At 41.7% G+C, this 23628-nt stretch overlaps 1 protein-coding gene across 1 annotated transcript; it reads left to right on the forward strand.

Annotated features, from left to right (window-relative positions):
* Positions 1-3827: 3827 nt before the first annotated feature.
* tmem170b (transmembrane protein 170B) lies at positions 3828-23246 on the forward strand. The gene is made up of 3 exons (XM_034704635.1): positions 3828-4338; positions 15440-15610; positions 18778-23246. Exons 1-3 carry the CDS (start codon positions 4176-4178, stop codon positions 18906-18908), a joined length of 465 nt encoding a protein of 154 aa, XP_034560526.1. The 5' UTR covers positions 3828-4175; the 3' UTR covers positions 18909-23246.
* The last annotated feature ends 382 nt before the right edge of the window (positions 23247-23628 follow it).

A 23628-nucleotide genomic window follows, 5' to 3' on the forward strand; every position in this document is an offset into this window, starting at 1 on the left:
TCTATGTAATACATGAAAAAAAGCAGTTAGTCCTACTCGGTTTAAGTACTAGACACTACAATCAAAAAGCAATAGAATTACTGAGTTACACTATTATTAAAGTAATTGGTTACTTGAGTTAAGTGTTGTCTCATCTCACTGGTATTGAGATTATTAGTTATCTTAAAGCTGCAGACTCAACTGTTAATACAGGAAGCATGTCTTCAACAGCATACCTTAAAGTCAGTCTGTTTAGTTCTCCCTGGATTACAGATTGTGGAGATGGTGGGGATTAAAAGCCAAGCCTTGGCTGTTTGGATGCAGTGGCTCCATCTTTGTCTGATGAGCTAATGTGAACTGTACCTGAGTCACCTGTGTTTGCAGCACTGGGCTCTCTGGCAGCTAGCTTAGTGAAAGCATGTTGTTTAGTTAGGTGCTTTGTGAGATTAGAATTACCAGTCCTAACAGTGGACTACATTTTCCCTCCTGCATATAGACTACAACTCACCACAGTATTCTTGTTCTTTAGCCCAAAGAGGGAATAATGATGCTGGTATTTTCAAGACAGAGAGCTCATGCCTGAATGATCAACCATTGTGTGTTTACTTAGCCCAGCATTTTTTCTCCCAGTATGCTACTGTGCTGACATAGGAAAGACTTCACCTGCCAAGCCACATGATTAATCCTATGTTGTTGTGAAATATTTTACATGAAGTATTCGACTGAATTAATTTGAAAAGTATCACCACTTTTACCACTTTTATCCTTGATTAAATCACTTCATATCATTGCAGTATTTGAACAGTATAATCCCATGTTTTCTATTAACATTAAGGCCTTATATATGTGCAAACATCTGAAAAATGGAGCAAGTAATGAAGTATCTGAACTATCGTTTACAGTACAGTGTGTACCTCTGAGGTGTAGAGTGTAGCAGAAGTAGCAAAAAGAGATTCAAGTGCCTAAAATTTGAACTTTCAGTTCCTGAGTTGAGGTACAGATCCATTCTACCACTTACTTTAAAGTATTTCAGAATCATGTAGATGCAATATATTGAACATTTCTTATGAAATGACACAGATTATTTTAGATAGTACACATCTTGATCCATTCATGAACGGTTCAAAATACTGTGTATATGACCTTATCCTAACACTCGCATTGGGGTCACCTCTGTGGCGCTGTCTTGTTGAATTAATGCTGACAGCCAAGAGAAAGAAGGCCAACCAAGAATTTGAGGGTGAAGATACAACACATTGATCATTGTGTCTCTTTCCTGTCTCATCTACCTCGTCACTCAAAGAACACCTATCAGTGTGCTGCTGAGAGAGGTAACACTTCTTTGTTCTTCTGTTGTGTTAATACAGAATGATGCACGTGCATCAAGCAGAAATTAAGACAGAAAGTGGGAATAACAGAATAGTAAAGAAATGTTTGTTTTGCTTTGTGTTGAGTACTTTTCAAGATTATGAAGGGTGTTCAATGATCTAAGAAGAAGCAAGTTTCACTAAAACAGCATGTCCTTTTCTAGATACCATCACTTTTTACAGTTGAAGGAAAAAGCTGCATTTTTCTTCTTATTTTCACTTTTTTCTTTCGCCTTAACTTCTTCCCCAGATTTGTCAGTCTCTGCCAGACCCTCGGGGCACAAAAAGCTGCAGGAGGATGTTGTGATAAAACCAGATGTCTTCAGGGTAAGTGGGAAAGGAAGTGTATCACAAGTTGTGGCAGCACTTCATGGTTGTGGTGTCCTGCTGTCTTAACCAACAGAGGGAAACATTAAAACATGCAGCACTCTTCTTCTGCAAGTAATCCTCTTAAATTTAGGATACAGGAGTTTTAATAGATTGTTTTGTGCTTAATTTTCTCTGCACATTCATTTGCATTAAGTCCAGTGTTTATGTATTTTTTAACTCTGTCTCTTGTCATTACTTTTTGCTGCACAAGTAACAGTAACCTTTAAAAATGTCCCGATCTCAGTTTTGGTGGATTATATAACTCATACCAGTTTGCATGAGTCTGCAAAAGGTTTTAATGTAAAACATTAAAAAAGTGATGAAGTGAGATAAATATAGTGACTGTCTGAGAGGAAAACCTTTTTAAAAAGTCTAGTTTTAATTATGAGGCAAAAACTTGCTGCTATCTGTATCTCTCTGCAGCTGAATAGTACATTGTCCTGTTAATTGTTTCTCTAGATGCCTGTCTGAGAACAATGGTGAAGCTTAGAGGGAGATGTTAGTGTGAATGAATTCCCTCATGATCCAGCAGCCTATTAAAGCCACTCTGTTAACCTTTGCATTTCGAGATAATTCTACAGACGCAAAAGATGTCAAATGTCACACAATTCCTTACCCTCATACCTCTGAACTGGGCCACTTCTTAAAATACCGCCCTCCTCAGAGAAATGTACCAGAACATTTAGTGTCTGCGTAACTCTCAGGTTCCCTCGCAGTCTTTCCACAGCTGACTTTGCTTTGTCTTTTTCATGCTTAACCGTGTGAGAATAAGGTGTCGGAGAAGTGTCGAGCTTCACACTATTTAAAATAGCTTTCATCTGTTCTCAGATTAAACCTGCTGGGACTGACATCGTAGTTCAATCAGCACGAAATGTCTTTAGGTAGGTGCTCTGTGATAAAAGAGAGGTCTGATGTGTGTTTCGGTTAGGGTTGCCAACTGTCCCGTATTAGCCGGGACATCCCGTATATTGGGCTAAATTGGTTTGTTTGGGACCTCAATTGTCCAGTTTATTGACTATTAACTCTTGTAAATACAGCAGACTGCACTCTACAGATCCTAGATTAGATAAAACTGCAGTGCCAGTGGCAGATCATGTGCCAATCACACCGCCTGTCAAAAAGTATCCATGGAAAAAGTATATTTGGTGAGTCATACTCCTCTTTTGTATTTCATTTTTCTTTTGCCTGTTTTTTTATGTAAAGAGCCAAACTGTGGTTTATTCGTATGAGGTTACATAATGATACAGTAAGGATTCAAGGGAATATACACACTTTCTGCATTTCCAGTTGAATCAGAATATGAATATACACTGAATTCACACATCATGCTCACACCACCATGGCACCGTGCATCTGTCCCTTATTTAGTAGTGAGAAAGTTGGCAACCCTAGTTTAGGTCCACCTCAGCTTAAAAGTTTTGATTTATAATTACATTTAGGCTCACTATACTGACATATAAACTGTCAATAGGTCGTATCTTTTATTATAAAACCTTCCATTCAGTCTCAACTTCCCTTTTTGCCATGCATAGATGTATCCTGTGATATTATATATTATAGTATCAGGCGTTTTGTGGTGACAGAGCAGAAGCCAATCAGCACCACGGAGAGCTCCTACATCCATCCATCGTCATGGACAACGCCCCGGCAGCAGCTGGCACGAGCTCATATGATTATATTTTTATAAATGTGTCACTTATTAAATTGTTAATAGTATTTAAATAAATATTATATACATATATAGACTTATAGTGATATGGAGATGTATTGTAAACAGATGTCGTTTTTAATTCTGATTCACTGAAGCACATTCCACAACATTAGAGATGCTGAATCCACCTGTACTAATGGTTTTATATCTGTCGCTTAATAAGCACATTGTTTGGCCTTGGATCAGCACTCAACATTAATTAAATTAAACAGATTAAAAAGACATAAACGAAAATTTAACTCCTCCTTAGGAAGTGAGTGGATATAATGGCATTCGTAGGGGTGTAACCAGCCTATTATTCAATTTAATTTTGCCTACTTCCGATTTTATTGCTTAATAATTACGCTGCGTAAAAACGCTTCATTTTCTGCTTTACGCGTCTATCCTCCCCTTTGTTCCCCATTCATGAAGCGACGTCAGTGTCCCGGAGATGTGTCAACGTAAACTGTAAGCCCCCACCCCCCTCCCTCACTGAACAGGCGACTGGCCCTTTAAGGGTTATGTAGCCGGGCTAGCCGATGTAGGACGAGCCGACCGTGCGTCTGCCTGCCTGCCTGCGCTCCCGCTGCCATCCTCATCATGGCCTCCACACAGCCGCCACCGACGCCACCACCGAGGATGAACCGACCAGCCAGCGGCCCTTCCCTTCCCGCAGCGGAGACGGACGTCAAGCCGAAACAGAGGCACCGGTAGAGGCGAGCCGCGCCGGGGAGAGCCGCCTCACATCCCATGCCACCCCGGTCTCCTCCATGCCTTCGTCTAAAGCCAAGTACAGCTATTCGATAAAGAGGGGTGCGAACCCGGGCGGCGGCGGCAGAAACATGACAACGAACAGGGATTATTCTGTTAATCTGTCGGTGCAGCAAGTGCTGAGCCTTTGGGTGCAAGGCACGACGCTGCAGCACTTCACAGGTATGCGGAATGAATGCTGTTTTCATGTTCACACACAAATCATCATCACCATCAGCAGCAGCAGCAGCAGCAGCGTGTACTGTGTAGTTGTGTTGCTGGCGTTTTAGCGCGTCCATTTTAAAGCAGACTACATGTGTGATATTTCATCTCACATGCTTAGTGAGCAGAAAGGGCAAGGCTGGTCCCATGAAAAGGGGGTACCACCTCAGCCCCCCCACCCCACCCCCGCTCCCAGCTGGTGGATTCTAGCTTCAGTAAAAAATGCCACTCCTCTTTCCACGCCTCAGGAGTCAGTGTATGACTTAGAAATAATCACAACATGCGGCTAATTAATCTTTCTGCTGCGTGAATGCGCCTTGACTGTGTAGTAATTTAAGTATCCCTTCCTCCTCCTCCTCCCCCCCCCTCCTCCTTTTGTCTTGCAGTCCAGTTATGAAGGGGCAATTAGAGGCAGCATCCTCAACTCTGGGCAGGATGTCTGTCTGGGACAGTCTAGACTCAGTAATAGTGAGGATGAGTAAAATCAATGCTATTCTTATTGTAGTTTTGAATGGGAGGGGCAGGTGATATCAGCGTTCCTATATGGATAGCATCAGCTGTAAGTATGTGGTTTGAGGAGCGTCATGGGCCGATAGCTGAGGAGTCAGTGCTGTGAACTTTAAGCACAAAAAAATGATACAATGCCCGCCTGCACGTTGATTTTCTTGTTGCCTTTCCTTTTAATTTATGAGGACTTGATTGACAGAGGTGCTGTGCTGGATGTTCTTTCACAGGTAGATGTGATTATGCACCTTTTTTTTTTGAGGATCTCTGTAGGGGAGCTTCAAGGAAGGACAGTCTGAGGTTGAAGCATGCTCAGTCATGTCCACATGAAATAAAAGAAGAAGAGTGGAGTGTGGGCATTTGATCTTTTCCTCCCCAGGCGGGCCAAACTTCCTCAGCGAGAAGTTGATGCTACAAAAATTGCTGGCCACCATCTGTTAAACACTACATAATATTTTCACTTTTGAATGTATGAAAACCAGAGGTTTGGAGGGATGAAGCCAACAACAGCACTGCTCTGTGATATAAACACAAGATTATAGACATTCTTGAAATCCTCCCTGCAGAGTGAGAGTGAAGCACAGGCGGATGTCGGGTCACAGCAGAGTTGGCACAGACCCATCCCATGAAACGCAGCTGACATCCTGAGTTGGGAAACACATCATGCAAGAACATAAAAAGAGGTAGTTAATGATGCTGACTCAGCAGGAAGCTGCAGCGCTTGGAGAAGTTTGCGGAAGCAGAGCTGCAGCAGAGAGCTGTGAGAAGCTGATGCATAGACTAGCAGGGTGCATGAAAACCGCCACCCGATCCCCCTTGACCCCGCAGTCAACCACCAGGTGAAAAACAACCTCCTGGGACGTAAATAAGGTCAGGGGAAGAGTGTGAGTAGTGAATAACAAGAGCAGTGCTTTTTAGAAACAGATGTAAACTTTTAAGAGACCTCAGGCCCTCTGCCCTTTCTCTCTGAGGCCCCAGGGAGTTGCCTTAACAAATGGACTTCCTGTTTATGATTTGTGTGCTCACAGCAGTTTCACTTCAGCAAACCATATAAGGAACATATGTTTCATTATGAAAAATATGAGTGTGCAAAAAGACATGGTAGAACTATGGTATAATAAAGGTTATTATATGCAAGGTTTGTGTGTACTTAAGCTTTAATTTAGAAAGTTGGGACTCCCAAATTTTGAAAGTAAGATTAAAAGCTTTATAATGATCTGTAATAATATTTACTGTAAACAAGTTTTATAAGAAATACTTTAGAAAAATGACATCTCTGTAGCTGCGTTTTCACCAAGTAGTCCGATTTGATACGTACAGTATAATACTGTATTGAACAGTATGCAGTTGTTCAAAAGTTGTGAAAGGTACCAAAATGATTGATCAGTACGGTCCTACATTGTTGGCTTCCTTATGTTGGGTGTACCAAGCATATCCAACCCTGAACGGTGGAGCTAGACAAACTGCAATCCATTGTTGGAGGAGCGATCGTACTGGATTTTATCACCTAACCTGATGTTAATTGATCATAAATATTATGTCATTTAAAGAATGGTGACTCAATTTTATGTACATTTTTATTCATATCAAGTAATGCTTTCCAATGTCAGACAAGTTGTTCCTATCAGGAAACAGTGTTGTTAAAAAACAAACGGTTGCTTAACACAGACACCAGCTGAGCAGAGAGAGGGGCACAGAGATGGGTGTAAAGGGAAAAGGAGATTGCACAAGACAAAATATTTCCTGCAACTTGATGTTATTAGATCATTAACACAGCTCATCTGCAGCTATTTCATGACTACTTTTATCTTCAACTAAAGTTCACCCCAAGCTTGAATATGCTATGCACGGTACTTTCTATACCAATTAAATGTCCAGGCCAAAACTTCAAAATAAAAGCACTGTGTGAAAACAAAGGGAGGTTCTCCATAGGAAAAAGGGATCAGGCTTTTGCTTCGAAAAGCATTCCAGTAGTGCTTTCAAGCAATTTGTTGCATGCTTTTGACATGAAGTTAGCTTATACAGACTGCAGTGTTTCATTTCTGTGTGTATTTTGGTCGAGATCAGCGCACAGCTGACATGCTTCCTGTTTGAAGCCCTAAAGTGTACAGTTGCGGAAACACAAAAAAGTTCAGGGTTTACTTTCCCACACTGCAACAAACCATACTGAACCACATCGCAACGCTTGGTGGGAACGTATCCTCGGTAAACTGTACATGTATACTTTTAAAGTAACATTGACTGAACTACCCTCCATTAGACTGTGCAAGCTCTACCAATTTATCATAAAGAAATAACAACTGAATTTATCAAACACATAAACCATTGTAGAGTAACAAGTAGCGTCTTTTTAAAAGTATTTGCGTGTATGTTAAAGTTGTCATTGATACTGCAAACCTCAGCTATTCACTGCACAATGGAAGTCAAGACAGCTCCAGCTGTATTACTACCAGCCGGCCGTAGCCCTCCTCTCTGTGTCACCCTATACTGGGACGAATCCATCATTCTTCCTGCTGATGGATGAACTCAACGCCCCTGCAGAGCTCCCACTGAGTGAGCCTGCAGTCATGCCACTTCCTCTTGTTCATGTTGTACTGCGGCCTGCACGCTCATGCAAAAAAAAATAAAACCTCTGACCTCTTATCAAGCAACTAAAAATTATGATCCTCTGATTTTCTTTCATGCCTCAGCGTTGACGGGTGAGCTCTAAAGCTGCCGTGCTGACAAAGACCTCTATCAGTAGTTGGGGATTAGTCGAAGTTAATGCCGCGCTCTGACCGTGTGTTTTGGCTGCTTGTATCTCTGAACATGACACAGCACTTGAGACTTGCACATCTCTCAGCTCAAAGGTGTGTTTCTGAGCTGTGACCACCTGCGCTGCTGTCCCCTAAAAGGACTCGTTTGACTCAGCTCCTTACGTCTGAAAAACAACCTGCCAAGATTGATTTCTATCCTGAGTAAATATACAGCCGTGTATTTTCACTAAAACATTTCAGCCCTAACATATTTCATCTCTTGTTGTCTATTTAAATCTCTAAAAAGTTATATATATCCGTTTTATGGAGGCTTTGACCGTCGGCAACCAGCTTGGCAGGTTACTGTGACCATTTATCCACCTCAGACAGATTTTACTGACATTTGGCTCTCAGCTGGTGTCGGCGTCTGACCCTGCCCCTCAGTGTTTGCTCAGCAGTGGTTGAAGCAGATCATTTACCTTAGAGGAATAACCAATGACACAGTTTTACATTATTATATTGAGATAACTCTGTTGTGAATCAGCGCTGTATAAATAAAGATCTTTTCATTGATTATAATACTGCAGTGCAGGTTTAAGTGAATAATGTGATCCGTGCCTGATATGTCATTGTAGATTAATAGGCCTTGCATACTGGTGCATCACATTATAAACAAGGAGTGCTGTAGCCAGTCAAGATGGCGGTTGTTTTAACACTTAAGTAATGATAAGGAGATTAATTTAATGTTGTCCTCACACTTATAATACTCACAGGATAAATAAATCCCTCAATCATGAATAGATTATTCCATTATCCCATTATCCACACCAGTTTTTCCATATTGGGTCTGCAGAGCTGAGGCCAATCCCACCTGTCATTTGGCTAAAGGCAGGGTCCACCCTAGACTGGTCACATGACTAGGAAGTAAAAGTTGTATTTACCTCATCCACATGTGTTGTCATTACAGTTACTAGGGATGCACCAATCCGATCCTGGTAACGAATAACAGCTACATCGGACACAAAAAGCTTGATCGGATATCGATGACAAAGGGCCGATATATAGTGCCGATCCATATGGCAGATCTATTCATCTCAATTCCAAGCATTTCTGTGTTTAAAATAGCCATGTGCATCTACGTCATCAGCGCCGGCCAGTCTGGGCATTTTTGCCCGTAGGAAGAAGTTTAAGTCAGCTCTAGCGTACTGCAAAGAAGGAAGAAACCTTCTATTAATGGATTCAAAGTGTGAAAAAACTGTTATTGGATTTAATTGTTCCAGATCCTTGAAATTAAGAGATTCCAGCCTCTGGTTTAGCACTTGGAACCCAGGTACAGTTCACCATCAAGTCAGAAAAGCCTGAAGTTGCTAAAACATGATTCTATTCTCACATTAAGGAGTAGAGATTGTCAAATCAATACTGGGATCGGATCGGCTAGTATCGGTATCGGCAGATACCAAAGCCCAGATATCGGTATCTGGACCTGAAAGTATGATCGGTGCTTCCCTAACAGTTACAGTTATTGTTTTATGACATTTGGAGGTTTTGCTAGTTTGACCCTTTATTGTGTGTTTTCTAAGCTTCTACATTTTTTGTGACACTTACTTTGTAAAGTACCCTCTAGCTATAGCTGTCAGACAAATGCGGCAGACTAAAAAACCTCAACATGTGCCGAATCCAAACTAAGGTACTATAGAAGTATATTTTTGCCACTAGCTGTAAGGCTCTCTGACAGAAGTGTGGTCTGTGAAACTCGTCCTCCGGTGGCCTGACATGCTCCTATGTTGAGTGTTGTGTTAATCCGTGCAGGCTTAAGTTGAGCGACAGATGCCCAGTCTATGTGACCAGGACCTGATGAGGGATCCTGTCAGAGCCTGGAGGGATGTCTGGGTAGCTTTCACTTGACAAACCTGGCTCCCTCATTCCCCCGCTTCCTTTGTAGGAAGATTCAAAAGGATCAAAGATTGCACTGGATGTCATTGCTTATACCAGCATATTCAAAAGTGAATCAGATGTATAGAATTTATTTTAGTGACAATAACCAGTTAAATATGTTTATCACAGCTGAGGGATGAATACAGTCATGAATGTTCTATTTTAATCATATAATTTAACTTATTGCTTAAAAGACGCAGGCACAGTGCATGTGATGTACTCTCCAGATTAAAACTGATTTAGGAATTCCTAAAATAATAACTTGAAGTCCACAGCTGTGTTATTTTTCTAAATTCTGCTGCACACACACATTATCTTCTGGGAGGTGAATCTGAAGAACTGAAAAACAGTTACTCCAAAAACGTGTAAACGTTCACGCTTCATTCCAAGCTGTTTATCTCCACTGCTGGTCCCATCTGAATAATATCCTTAATTAGCCTTTTTTGTTGTTGTGTTGTGTGTTTTGTACTCCTCTACTATCTCTGCCAAGGTTTGTTGGCCCGTTAGCTGAATTACAGAGGAACTATTGGCTCCATTTCCATTTACAATGGTGTAAGGATGTGCAAGGCTACAAGGAGGAACCCGTTCAGTTGAAGCCTTGGTAGAGGATTGCAGTCTTTGAATTCTGTGTTTGTTCAAAAGTGAAATCAGGTACAAACAACTTTTATCAATGTAAATCAGCTGAATTGGTTCCACGTGAGTAAATAACGTATTCCGTTTCAATGTAACTGCAAGCTGTTCTGGCTTTGCTACCATTCACCTGCAGTCTGCAGTACTTATCACCAAGTGGGAGACTATTGATCAGTTTTTCAGACACCATTCAAAGGTTGATGTGAAGAGCTCTTGGCTGCCTGTGATTATGGTTTGTCTCCTCACAGGAAAAAAAAATATAGGAGCTTCCTACTGATGGTAGATATTGATGGATAACTGAATGATGCTCTGTTTGACAGAGGAAAGCATCAACTGTCCTTCTTCACCCTGTATTCATTCTTAAAACCTTTTCCAATCAAATACATCTGTCCTCCTTGTGAGGTTGACCCAGATGGTTATGGCAGGCCTGTTAGCAGGACTGTGAAAGAACTCCTAGCATAGCTATTGTGAGCATCTTAGAAAGTTTGGTACATGGGCTAAGGAAGAACCAATTCAGTTTAGGAACAGGCCTTGTTCCTAAACTGAACAGAACGGCTGATTGAAAAAAAGGACAGTATTTCCTTTGGGTTTTTAAAGAAATCTGCGCTCATGACAATGCAAAAACAACTGAGTAAGCTGCAGTATGCATGACAGCAATAGTTGGTGGTATACGTACATTGAGTACTAACAAACCAGAGTACTTTGGCGAACGCACACACGCTTGAAAACCGTCTGGAGAAGTGTTAATAAACTCAGTAGTCAGCAGCACAAACACAGCTCTGCAGTCCACCATTCCTGTTACTGTCCTTCTACTTGCACATGGCTATTTGACTGGTAACAAAATATGCACATACAACAGTAATACAACAATAGTGTACTGTTTTCTACTGAAAACATTTCCATGTAGGCAGGAACTCAGAGACAGACAGATTAGAATTACAAAGAGAGCCACGGAGGCCTTCATATTTCTTTGTGTTCTTTTAACTCAAACTGGATCCCAACAAACTTTATATTAGTCATCAATCAGCAAATTTGGTTCCATCAGTTCTTATCATTGCCTGTGTATAAAGATGGACATTTTGTCTCCACCTCTTCCAACTGTAGAAAAGTAATGCCAAAATACCCTCCTCCACAACTTGGGTATTGACATCCCACCACCCACCATGTCCGCTAACTAAAACATAAATTGAAACACAACGCTGCAGGTGATGCATTTGTTACAGAGCTGTCAATCAGCATCAAACAACAAGTACAAACTAAACTTTGCAGAAGAATGCACACCTGGGAATAAACCAGCATGATGAGAGGAAACTAGAAGAAACCATGTTTAACAAATTATTTTGATGTGTATTTTTTTAATTGCTTCACATTAGGGAAGCAATCATAATGTCCATTTTTTAATACACTCTCTGGTGCCAATACTTGCAGTGAAAAATATTTAAGCTCTGAAAATTGAGCTATATGTGATTTTAATCACGGTCTGAACTCTAGGTCTTGAACACTCCTTGTTTCACTTCTTTGTTCCCCGTGTTCTCGGTGATCAAATTCAAACTGTGAAGACATCAGTAAAGATGGCCGACCTTGATTGATTTCTGGGTCACAGGCCAGAGGACGAAAGATCGAGTATTGGAGGCAGTGTAACTCTAAAGTGTCTTCTGCTACATCCTGTTTCTTTCTCTTTACCCCTATATCCCTGTATATTGTATAGAGACAGCAGTGGGGAATCTAACAGTGTGACATGCCCTATCATGCAGGACAAAGAGCTGTTGTGTTGCTGTGCTGTCACGTCTCTCTCCACCCAGCTTGACGGCTGATTACCCGATCAATAAGTAGATGTAGGAGCTCAGTCGGCTGTGGAACAACTAGAGTAGATGGATATGCTAAAGAGCTCCCTCTGGGCTGAGGAATACTCTGTGTTTTCAGATGTTTACACCACACAACAATGTCACGCTTCCTGTTTACGTCTTATAATACAAAAAAAAAAAACAGGCTTCTGCTTTTTACGTGACATTCCTGTGCGTTTGGATCGGTGGTTCCCATCCGTGCAGGACACCCCCTCTCTGTAGTCCATCTCTTTTCTTCCAGAATAATCCCAGGGCCAGCTGGCTCCTCTTTGCTCCCACCGTGCCAGTGGTTCAAAGCTCGGCCCCTCACTGGTTCAGTGCGATTAAGCCAGAGTTTTTTTTTTTTATGTGAAGCCAGATTGTTTGACAGGAAGACAGAAGGAGAGAGGCATAAGGAGAAAGAGGAAGAGGGATAGTGGATGGGGTTGCGATTATATTTAGTCTGACTTCTATTAAGGTGTTTATACAAGTAGCAGAGTCTTGTGCTTGTTGGGGAATAATATGGTTTCTCTGAGACTACTGTTGAGTTCATCTTACAGCAACATCAAGGGATTTTCATCAGTTTTGGAACCAAACTAATTCAGCATTTTTTGTTTTGTAACCATCTGAGAAGAGCAGAGCTGTTACTACTTAATTATTTACACTGATCATAGAATTGTGTGTGTACCAATAGGGATATTGAGAATAACGGTAAACAGGGCTCTTCATGAACAACCAACTTATGTACTCAGGTGCTAGTTGGTTGCAGGAACATATAGAAAATAACAAATACACCACCAAACACTTTAATCAGACTTTATTCTTAGCAAACAATACAGTCTGAGTAAAGTCAATTCAGTGTGTTGTGGTCCATTTGTTATTTTCCAGGAATATTGAGAAATGTATTGATTTCAATACCTTTACCATTATCAACTTGAATCTATCAGTATTAATGCTGAATTTTGAGTTTTATCAGTATTGATACCAATTTCTGTATCAACACAGGTGTGGGTGTAGATGGCCCAAACATTAACTGATTTTAGGGACATTATAGTGTCTTATTTACTGCGTTATTTTTTGTTGAATTTAGAGTTGCATGACAATTGATGCCAGTTTCAGTATCAACACATCATATATCAGCCCCCTTAAGAATCAACTTGTTTCTTCTGTATTATTTTGTCTTAATAATACAAAAAAAATATAGAAGTGTGTCAGTATTGATACCAGAACTGTTTGAGCACACACAGTATGGATTTGATACATAGACTGTATGATAAATAGAAGTAGTATCAGTGACTTTAACCATCTCTCTCTGAAGCACTGTTTTGAAGCCAATCGTCGGCGGGAGCCATATTGAAAATGCTGAACTCAACCAAACTTAGTGTGAGGTAAAGAGGCAGGGTTTGAGCCTTCGAGCCAACAGCTACAGTGTTCCCGCCTGTCAATCAAGTCAGTCATGTCCTTAAATGGGCAAAACTCGTTATCTTAATATCTTCTGAACTGTTGCGTTAAAAAAAAATTCATCCCCCGTACATTGTGTGCTGATAGAGAAATGAACTATCCAGACTACACTCGTCTTTTGAACCAGGCTGTAAACATGTTTATTTATGCTGCAAAGATCGTCTTTTTTGAATGGATGTGTATGTGGTTTCCGGTGTTTCTGCATCCAGCCTCAAGTGGACACTCGATGAACTGCAGTTTATAACACTTCCGCATGGGCTTCATGTTTTGAGACCGGAGGTTGCCTCTTGATTTGACTCCACAAAAAAACTTAAACCTGAGTCCTACAATAATAAACAAGTTGTAGGTAAATTATGTTTTTCCAGCTACTGAACTATTAATGTTGAATTGAAGCTTGTGTAAATATCAATAAAAGTAATTACAGTTGTGCTCATAAGTTTACATACCCTGGCAGAATTTATAGTTTCTTGGGTAGTTTCTGTTGTCTTTATGATATATAAAAAGTAAACACAGTTGTTTGATAAAAATTTTGCTTCACCCAACCACTAACCATAAGTGAAAAAAAAGTTTTTCTCTTATCATTTATATCCTCTGAAAAATGGCCCAAAAAAATCACAAATTCTGCCAGGGTATGTAAACTTATGAGCACAGCTGTATATCCCTTCTACTGACGATATAAGCATGACGAGAAAGTCACCCAGACCCAAAATAACTGATTTAATCATGTTGAATTTAGAGTTGTATCTATTAGAGATAGACCAGTTAATAGATCGGCCATTCTTATCGGCACTGGCCTTTAAAAAGACGATATTGGTCAACCGATATCAATATTGATTGATACCATTGTTAAAATCGATACTGGTGTGGATATCATCCCCCAATTAAAAAAGAAAAAAAAAGCCTTCAGATTAATTAATAGTTGTCTTGAAAGCTATGCTATGATATTAGTGAATTATTAATGTTGAATTAAAAGTTGATTAAATATGAATGTCTAAATCAATATAGATATCAGCCTGAGAGGAAAGAGATTGTCATGCGTCATTAACAATTGGTACATGGCCAATATTTCATAGGTTTGGTCTCCAAATTAATATTATAAGGGGGCTCAGATGATTGCTTGTGGAGTCTTTTATCTTTTCTCCATCTAAAGATTCGCAAAAGCTAACTGTTCGCGCTTGTCTCAGACAAAATCCTCTATTTTCTTCTATTTACTGCTTAATGTCTCATCTGCAGCAGCTTCTCTGAAATCTCACTCACACCAGTCTTTATACATCTCAACCTCAGGTCCATTACTGCGCTTGGCTGCCTCCTTCATGAGCCCTGACAGAGAGAGGAGGGGGGGTCGTAGATTGAAATCCTCCCTCTCTGAGTATCTGTGCAGGCCTGATCTGTGGCTCTCAAACAAGCTCTGGTATGTGTTAATCCGTAAAAATGCATCAGCAATTCAGCCAGATGTCTACGAGCCGGATAGCGTTTCTATCTGAGGGAAGATTTAACTGAAGCTACAGGGGGCAGGACAGGACGCTGTATCCGTACCTTCACAGGAAGGAGGAAGAATATTCATCTGAGTGGAATGAAATCCTCTGGGACCAATAATGGTTTTCTCTTTATCTTTGCTGAAAAGGGCGCTGCTATATTCAGACAGAAGGAAATGTGCTGATTCATTTCAAATAGCATGATTTTAATGTTGACAGAAATAATCATCACAATTCTTTTTTAGTCCAGCAGGAGTCAACAGGATACTACATTTCCCACAATGCCACTTAAAAATCCATTCCAAGCCCATCATGAGTCTAAGAAACGTTTTTTGACATCACTATGACTTCATCAGGGTGATTTTTCCCTGAATACGGTCTACCAGATTGCCCATCCCTGCAATCACAGATTCAGGGAACACTTTATTTTTCCTTGTGTTTGATTTGTTTATGCCACTATCTGATGGAGCCTCCTGCCTGTGTTTTGTCTCCCTGTCAGAGATGTGGTACTGGGTGTTCCTGTGGTGTCTCTTCTCCTCGCTCTTCGTCCACGGGGCGGTGGGGCTGCTCATGTTGGTCATGCTGCAGCGCCACAAGTGGGGCCGCCTCATCACCCTGGTGCTGGTCAGCGTGGGTTTCCTGGCCTCGCTGTCCGGAGGCGTCATCACCAGTAAGTCCACTTTCTACCCTTATTTGTTTGTTTTTTCTTTCATTCTTTTTTTAGACTGACCTCAAGTCAGCCAAGAAGAAGAAAAGTGGAGGTGACAGGGAAGGAGAGAGAGAGAGAGAGGGTTGATTCCTGTCACACAGAGGAGGACAGGAGCTGACAGAGACAGAGAGATTTCAGACTCTTGTTTCTTTTCTCTACCTTCCTTGTTGTTCCTGTTTATGCTGCGCAGGAAACTTCAACTATGTCTGGTTAAAAGTGTGAAAATCATCTCAACAGTGTCTCTGACTCCATTCAACACCTTTATGACAACCTTAAAGACAGATTGATCTGTTCAAAACAGAAATAAGTGATGCAGATATGTTGACTTACAGTATTTAAACTCTGTCTCAACATTAAATACGAGCTGAGTATCGCTTTAAATATTTAACAAATCTGCTGAAATGATGCAAAGCTGCAAGGCTGAATTACAAATTGGGCAACAGCTACAGCCCCCAGGGCTCCTTAGCTTGTGGTAATTGAATTAATCTTTGTTTATTCATACTTAATGCACAACTCAAACACAATATAAACTGAATCTGAAGGAAGTGCTTTACTACAGTAACTGTGAAGGCAGAGACATTGAAAAGGTGGATGCAGGGTAAACAGAATGTGAACCAAACTAGGAGGTTGAATTCAGGATGTTGTTGTCTCTGTGGAATCACTGAAACCGTCACTTCTAGAACAAGTCCATCACAAAGTAACAAAAAACCTTTGTCAATTCAATTTGATAATAGCAGACACCACTTTAAATAATTTTAAAAGTACAGAACAAAAATTGAGTTTATAAAGTATAGGCAAAGTCAAAAAATGAAACTGATGCTTTAGCTCCACAAAAAATAATCTGTGATAAAAAAAGGTGAAGTTCTTTTCACGCCATTTTTAGCACTGGTGACGCCTGTTTCCTGTACAAAGCTAATGCAGTTGAGCATCCTCAGCACAAAACTTCCCCAAGAGTCAGCTGTTATGGTTGCTGCACTCACAGAACTGTATGCTGACAATAGTTCAAGTTACAGAAAGCTGCAATGCTCATCAATATAATGTCTCCCTACACCGACCAATCAAATTCAAGAAGGGGCGGGACTTCTGATATATCAAAAAGTATGGCAGAGGAGAAACTAACCTGACTTGTTTTAGAGCTTTTTAGAATCCTCTTTACTGTTTGAACATTTGCTTTAAAAATGTCCTCAACTACCAGCAAATACTAACATCCAGAGCAAACATCATATCACTTTAAGTCACTCCAAGTCACGCTACACTACAACACGCCACTTCACGGCACAACTCACCATGTCATGTCATGCCATGTCATGCCATGTCATGTCACGTCCTGCCACGTCACATCACGCCACGCTATGTCACGTCGAGCCATTTACGCCACATCCTATCATGCCACGCCATATCCTGTCACGTCAAGCCATGACATGCCACATCACTACACAACACATCACGTTACACCACGTTACATCACATCTCGCAATGCCACACCACACCACGTCATACCACGCCATTTAAACCATGTCACATCATTAAAGCTTTGGCATGCCAAGCCACTCATGCCATGTTACGTCATGCCACGCCACACCATGTCATACCACGCCATTTAAACCACGTCACATCATTAAAGCTTTGGCATGCCAAGCCACTCATGCCATGTTACGTCATGCCACGCCACACCACGTCGTGCAACGTCATGTCATACCATGCCAAATCACGTCATATCAGGCCAAAAACCCAACCAGCCATGACATGCCACATCACGAGGTGACACGCCATATCACGACAACACACCATGTCAAGTCATGCCATGTCACACCACGTTACATGGCGTTACGACCCATCTCGCAACGCCACAATAAGTCAGGTCATGCTACGCCATTAAAACTACGTCACATCATTAAAGCCTTGGCATGTCAAGCCACTCATGCCATGTCACGTCATGCCATGTTACATCATGCCATGCCACGCCACACCACATGCCATTTTACATCATGCCTAGCCACGTTACGTCATGCCACGTTACGTCATGCCATGTTACGTCATGCCATGTTACGTCATGCTATGCCACGCCATGCCATGCCACGCCGTGCCACGCCACACCACGTCACGTCTGGTTTTATTTGCTCTGTATGCTAAGTCTGGTTTGTCCTTCCTAACCTTACACTCTCTGCGACAGAGTATAGTCACAGGCTGTGTAAATAAACCTTTATCAATCTGAGTGTAAGGCAGGGATACTTCAGGGCTCGCCAAATGAATCACCCCATATTTTAGATTCAAGCTAGCTTCAAAACAAAGACAGGTTATGATTAATGTGAGACAATCAGTGAGAGAAGACTATTGACTCTGAGCCCACAACCCCTGTCACATCAGTCATTTGTACACCAGTGTGACATTTTGATTTATTGAGGGTTAGCTTGCTCAGTAGAGCAGGTGACGTGGATACAGAAGCAGAGCCTCCTCTCTTTGGCTTCAGGATTCGACCCTGACCTTCGTACGTATAGTTCGTCATCCCCATTCTCTCCTCATCCGCTCAGCTGTCTCTTCAAACCAAGGAAAGGCCAAAATCAATCTAAAATATACACAAAGATAACACATTTTGAAATGTTACATTGTGTATCCCTGTGTTAAAACTTGGCCAGTGGACAGATCATCTTTTACAAACATGTTCCTAACAGACTTTAAACTAACAAACAGTTAAACAGCACAAAGAAAGAGGGATTCATGAAAGCTTCTTCTGTGTCTGTCTGTGACACTCGTCCTCACCATATGCGGCATGGGCCAATTGTCATGGAAACGAACTGGTGTAGAAAGAATGGCGAGTGAGCACAGTGGTGGCCGTGTGCTAACTGCTGTCCCCGCTCACTGCATGGAGCCACACATGAGCGCTCCAATATCTTTTTATAACACTGGCTCCCAAAAAAAATAACTTCAGTGCAGGATACTTGACTCGCGGCCGGAGGCTTCACTGAAGGATGGAGAATATGTGGGAGGCTGAGTTTGTCCTCAGTGTGAGCGGGCAGTCTGCAGTAATGGTGACAGGCCGTGACAGACAGCTGTGTTTGTGCGCCTGCCCATCTGTTTACTCGCTTTGTGTATTAACGCTGCTCGTGTGTGTTTTTCCCCCCCCTCAGGCGCGGCTGTGGCGGGGGTGTACCGCGTGGCAGGGAAGGACATGGCACCGCTGGAGGCTCTGGTGTTCGGCGTCGGTCAGACCACCCTCTCCGTCATCATCTCCTTCTCAAGAATCCTGGCCACACTGTGAAGAAGAACCGCTCGTCGAGATAAAGGACAGACGCCGAGATGAAAGAGCGGGAAGAAGAATCGAGCCAATCAGAGACTTTTAGATGCTCAAAAGTGGCCGAGCTTGTGGAAGGAGAGGAGGCAGATATGGCTCTCTGGACCTTTTGGATGCAGCAGAGAGAAAAAGAGAGCGCCACCCAGTGTTTCTGCTCGGTTACTGCCACAATCACACTGCATTTCAGAGGAAACTCAATGCAGTACTGCTTGTCAGAGAAGGCGCCGTGCTCAGCTTCTGAACTTGAAAGCCATGTCTTGTGTGTTTCCGGAGCTTCATCACTTCTTCGTGCCAACAGCCTTCTCTGGACATCCAGACGCCTTTGTGGCCACTGACTCTTGAAGGCTTTCTGTTGCACTTGTTGGGAAAAATAAAAAAACAGCAAAGTGACGATCTGTTATGGTGATCTGATGACCTTCTTTGGTGATCAGCGTGAGAACAACAGTGCAGCGACGAGGAGTGGCGATCAAACAGTGTTCATCAGCAAAAAACAACCTTGTTCTTCAGTGTTAGACATCAGCCTCACCTCTTGTTCTCCACAGCGTTCAAGTACAGATCATAACGATCATTCCTCTCCCGTAAATGGTTTTAAAGCTCCACTCGTGAGTGAGATGCAGCTTTAAATTTTGCACTTTGTAACTGATGGAGAGGCTCTTTGCCTAAGAGGTGTGAAATCATGGAGGAGAAAACCAGCATCAGCGCTACGTTTGGTTTGTCGTGATGAAATATTGATTCTTTGAGTGCCAACGAGAGCTAAAGGTAAAGGAATATTTAGACTCACAAGGAAATATGCTGACTCATTTTCTAGTGTTAGAGTAAGCGAACATGATGCCACTCTTATGTCTGCACAGTAAATCTAAAGCTACAAGGAGATAGTTAGCATAGCATAACTACTGGAAACAGGGAGAGACGGCTAGCCAAGCATGATGAAGAAACGACAAAGAAGTGTTATAAAGACGTTCTTTATGACGTTTAGTAGAAAAAACGATATTTGCAGCTTTCCTAGGCCGGACTACTTCTGGGTTTTTAGCAAAGCGGTTGTTCTGAATCAAGAAAAAGTCTGTTACAATATCCTGAATTAGTGTTAAACCTGTAAAGATATTGAGTAAGGGAAAATGTGGTTATGCTGATTAGAACCTCAACAGGGTGAGCAGGACCCGATGTAAAGCGGATAGTTCTTGTTCCACTTTTCCCATCAGAGATAGTCCGGGCTCCTAAGGCTGCTCTCACATCTGTGCCTGATGTCTGTCACTCTCAAAACCAGCCTCAGATGGAAGCTAAAGTTTTTGCCACAGTGTGAACAGGCTGAGGTGAAATAAGCGGGACTCCTTTCTGTGGGTTGATTTGATATGACGTGTGTGATCAGGTTGTCCCCAGCTTAGCTTTTGCTATTGAGAATTAATTACCATTGTTACAGGGTTTTGACCAATCAGAATGAAGTATTTAACTCAGCTGGGTGACAACAAAGATGAGTCACACTTCACGTGATTCTTTGACCAAATACATGACTGAGCACACAACTGTCTACTGACGCCTTGTAGACGGCATGAGGTCAGCTGTTCAAACAGTTCTTCTCCCACTGAATGAAAAGTTTGCTTTTAAAAATGCTCCAATGGAAGGTTCTGCAAAATTTTGCAGTACAGACTCGTCTTACATTGTAATTGCTTGACAGTCCTAGTTTTTGCGGATCAGAAGCGTCTGTATGCAGATTTTGTTACTCATTTGCAGAACCTAGCTACCTGTCTATCCCTGATTCCAGTCTTGGTGCTAAGCTAAGCTTACCACTAACTTTTGAGATTTTCTTACTTCGGCATTTGTCTTGAATCACTGTGAGAGTGACGAAGGATGGGAAATAAGAGGATGAGAGAGTGAGGATGCCGTGCACCGAAGGGCCTTTGCAGTAAAAAAAAAAAAAAAGTAAGCCCACTGAGTGAGCTTCATGTTTATGGATCAGATATAAAAGTGGTATCAGTCAATTTCCCAAAAATGGTGAACTATTCCTTTAAAAGAAGAAAGAGAAAGGCCTGGACGAGCAGACTGTTTCAGTTTGTATTGAGCCAGTTCGGTCCAGGTCTGGTGTGCATGAGATCAGGATCAGGGTCTTGTATTTCAGGGTTGAAGATATAACGGTATGATAAATGTGTTTTGCTGCTTGAGAGTCAGCTGTGACGTTTCTTCAGACAAACGATCCCGTGTCTGTGAGTCCTGGTGCAGATTGTTAGTTATAACGATGGAACCCAGCCTTCCTTCGCTTACTAACATTACCTGCACTGATACAACATAAATCCCCCCGTTGAAAGCCACCTAGATGGACTAATTTTGCTGCTCGGACGGCCATTCTTCTATGGCTCCCTCTTTTCTTTTTTGGATTTATTTATTAACCCATGTTCCTTAAGTTAAACTTTGCATATTGCACTGAGATTAATCTGCCTTGTTTTAGCACCGTGTGCGATCAAACTTCTCTGGTGTGACCCAGCCCAGCGTTAAAAAACATGTAATAGCAGACACTGTAAAGAGTAAAGTGCTCAGAATGTGCTCGGAGCTACTGCATTATCTGAAAACGATGAAGAAGAGTAAGACACACTGGTGTTTATTTAAGTTTAATGCTCATTACTCGGCTCATAAGTTGGAAGCACTCTCTTGTGCTCAGCTCTAATGCAGGGTGAGAAGAGTTAGGTTGTAATGCCAAAGTAATGCTCACTTTCTAGCTTTATTTATCATCTTTGTCTCATTTTATTGATATCACAGCCATGATTTCTTCCTTTTATTCCTTTTTTAGAGACATTTGCACATTGGCTTTGGTATCAAACTCCCCCTAAACTTCCTAAAAACCACAGCTGATGAGAATTGGATGAAAATGAAAATGAAATTTGAGATATTAAGCATGTGTGCTGTGTGGTTTTGTAGCTCTAAAGATAACCGCTGTGTATTTATGAGAGTTATGTAATTGACACAACTCACCTTCAGTCCCAGCTCAGCACACAAGAGGGCGATATTGCACAGGAGTTAAGAGATGGACTGACTGCTTGGAAGATGATTGTGGATTTTAACACGGTGAAACAGAGTGTGTACAGAGTGTTTTGATACATTTAACCAATAATGTTTTCTAGACTAAATTTAGCCCCTAGATCAAAGAGTGTCGTTAGATAAAAAACCTTTTTAATCCACTGATCGCTCTGCTCGGTGTCCATTCTACCTGTTTGAATGTTTAAGCTCAATTTCAGGGACCAAATGTGAGCTGCTGCTGATGACTCACCTGCTGTCATAGCAATGAAATCTCTGAAGCTGCTCGTGGGGCAGTTTCTGCATGTTCTTACATGTGTGTGAGCGTGTGTGCGCGCTTCATAGGACACGTGTGGTGTGATTGTTGGTGCTGTATCCATGTGTGTACTATAATAGGATATTAATTTATTACTTTCTTTGGAGGGGTTGTTCACGTTCTCTTTTTTGGACCCCTGAAGCGTCAGAAAGCTTGAGGATGAAATTGAAAGCGGTCCACTGAGCGATGTCTTACATAACGTGATGGAAACCTTTTAATTTGAGGTGTTAGAAATGACTTTTCTGCCAATGAAGCTGCAAGAACTGGACTGAAGATGTTAGATTAGTGCACTTACTGTACATCCAGAGCTGTATATAGCCATAGTGTACAAAAACCTCCACCGGAAGAAGAGCGTGCAACATGATAAACGTGATTCAAACAGCTGATACGAACAAACAAACCACCGCAGAGTGTTTTTGTTTTCACACAGTCGGAGTATTCACACCCAGTGCCATGATCACTCATAGTGAATATTGTTTTTTCCGCTCCAGGCTCTGTGATTCAGCCGCCGTCTAAGTGGCTGATGACAGTGTGTGTGTGTGAGTGTGTGTGTGTGTATGTGTGTACTGCAATATTTAAGGAGACACCCAGCAACTAATAATCCCCTGTAGACTCTAAGACAAAAACACACACCATCACACTGCAGCTCAATAATCCTTCTCTTTCATAGGCTCATATCTAAAGCCGCCCCCTCAGTCCACCGTCGTCCAAAATGCCACATCTTCCCCCCGGACACATACTGTGTACCTGCTGCGACTGCGTGAGCGGTGCGGCTCAGAAAACGTGTGAATGGACGATACGGACAATCCAACAAGAGACAATGTTGTACAAAAACCCAAAGTGGCACTTGTAGATAATGTACATTAAGTTCTTTTTTAATTTTGTACCAGCTGAACCGCTGATATTTATAACTATTGCCTATTTATGTACAAATTGTTCTCCTGTACATACTCAACAGTTGGTTGAAATAAAAATCTTTTGCAGTATAATCGCTCAGGAGTGCTGTTTCACGTCTCCGTGGCCTTCCTGCATTTGTGTTGTCATCCTGTGAATACATCGGTCCCTCTGTCTGCCTCTGTGTCCTTGTGGGTTAACGTCTCTCACCTCTTCTCCTTTTCATTTAAGTTTGCCTTTTTACTTTCTACTCTCCTTCACTTTCCTCCTCTTTCCACTAATTGTATCAAGGTAAAAGAACAATCAAATACTTTGGCCAAGGACAGAAAATGTTTCCTGATTAGCTGAACTTTTGTTTTAAAAGTCAAGGCCAGAGTTTGTACTGCGGGGGCTTTCAGCAAAGTTATCAGACATCTTTATGACGTCTCTTTAAAGGTTTTGGAAGCAGCTGCAGTACTTAGTACAATACCAGTA

Source organism: Notolabrus celidotus, chromosome 16 (assembly GCF_009762535.1).
Source record: "Notolabrus celidotus isolate fNotCel1 chromosome 16, fNotCel1.pri, whole genome shotgun sequence".
NCBI classification, from domain to species: domain Eukaryota; kingdom Metazoa; phylum Chordata; class Actinopteri; order Labriformes; family Labridae; genus Notolabrus; species Notolabrus celidotus.

What these genes read in the sequence shown, in the direction of transcription:
- tmem170b (XM_034704635.1), top strand. Translation starts at nt 4,176, where the DNA reads ATGCCTTCGTCTAAAGCCAAGTACAGCTATTCGATAAAGAGGGGTGCG. An exon ending in GACGCTGCAGCACTTCACAG is followed by an intron (nt 4,339 to 15,439) that starts GTATGCGGAATG and finishes TCTCCCTGTCAG; the next exon opens with AGATGTGGTACTGGGTGTTC. An exon ending in GTCCGGAGGCGTCATCACCA is followed by an intron (nt 15,611 to 18,777) that starts GTAAGTCCACTT and finishes CCCCCCCCTCAG; the next exon opens with GCGCGGCTGTGGCGGGGGTG.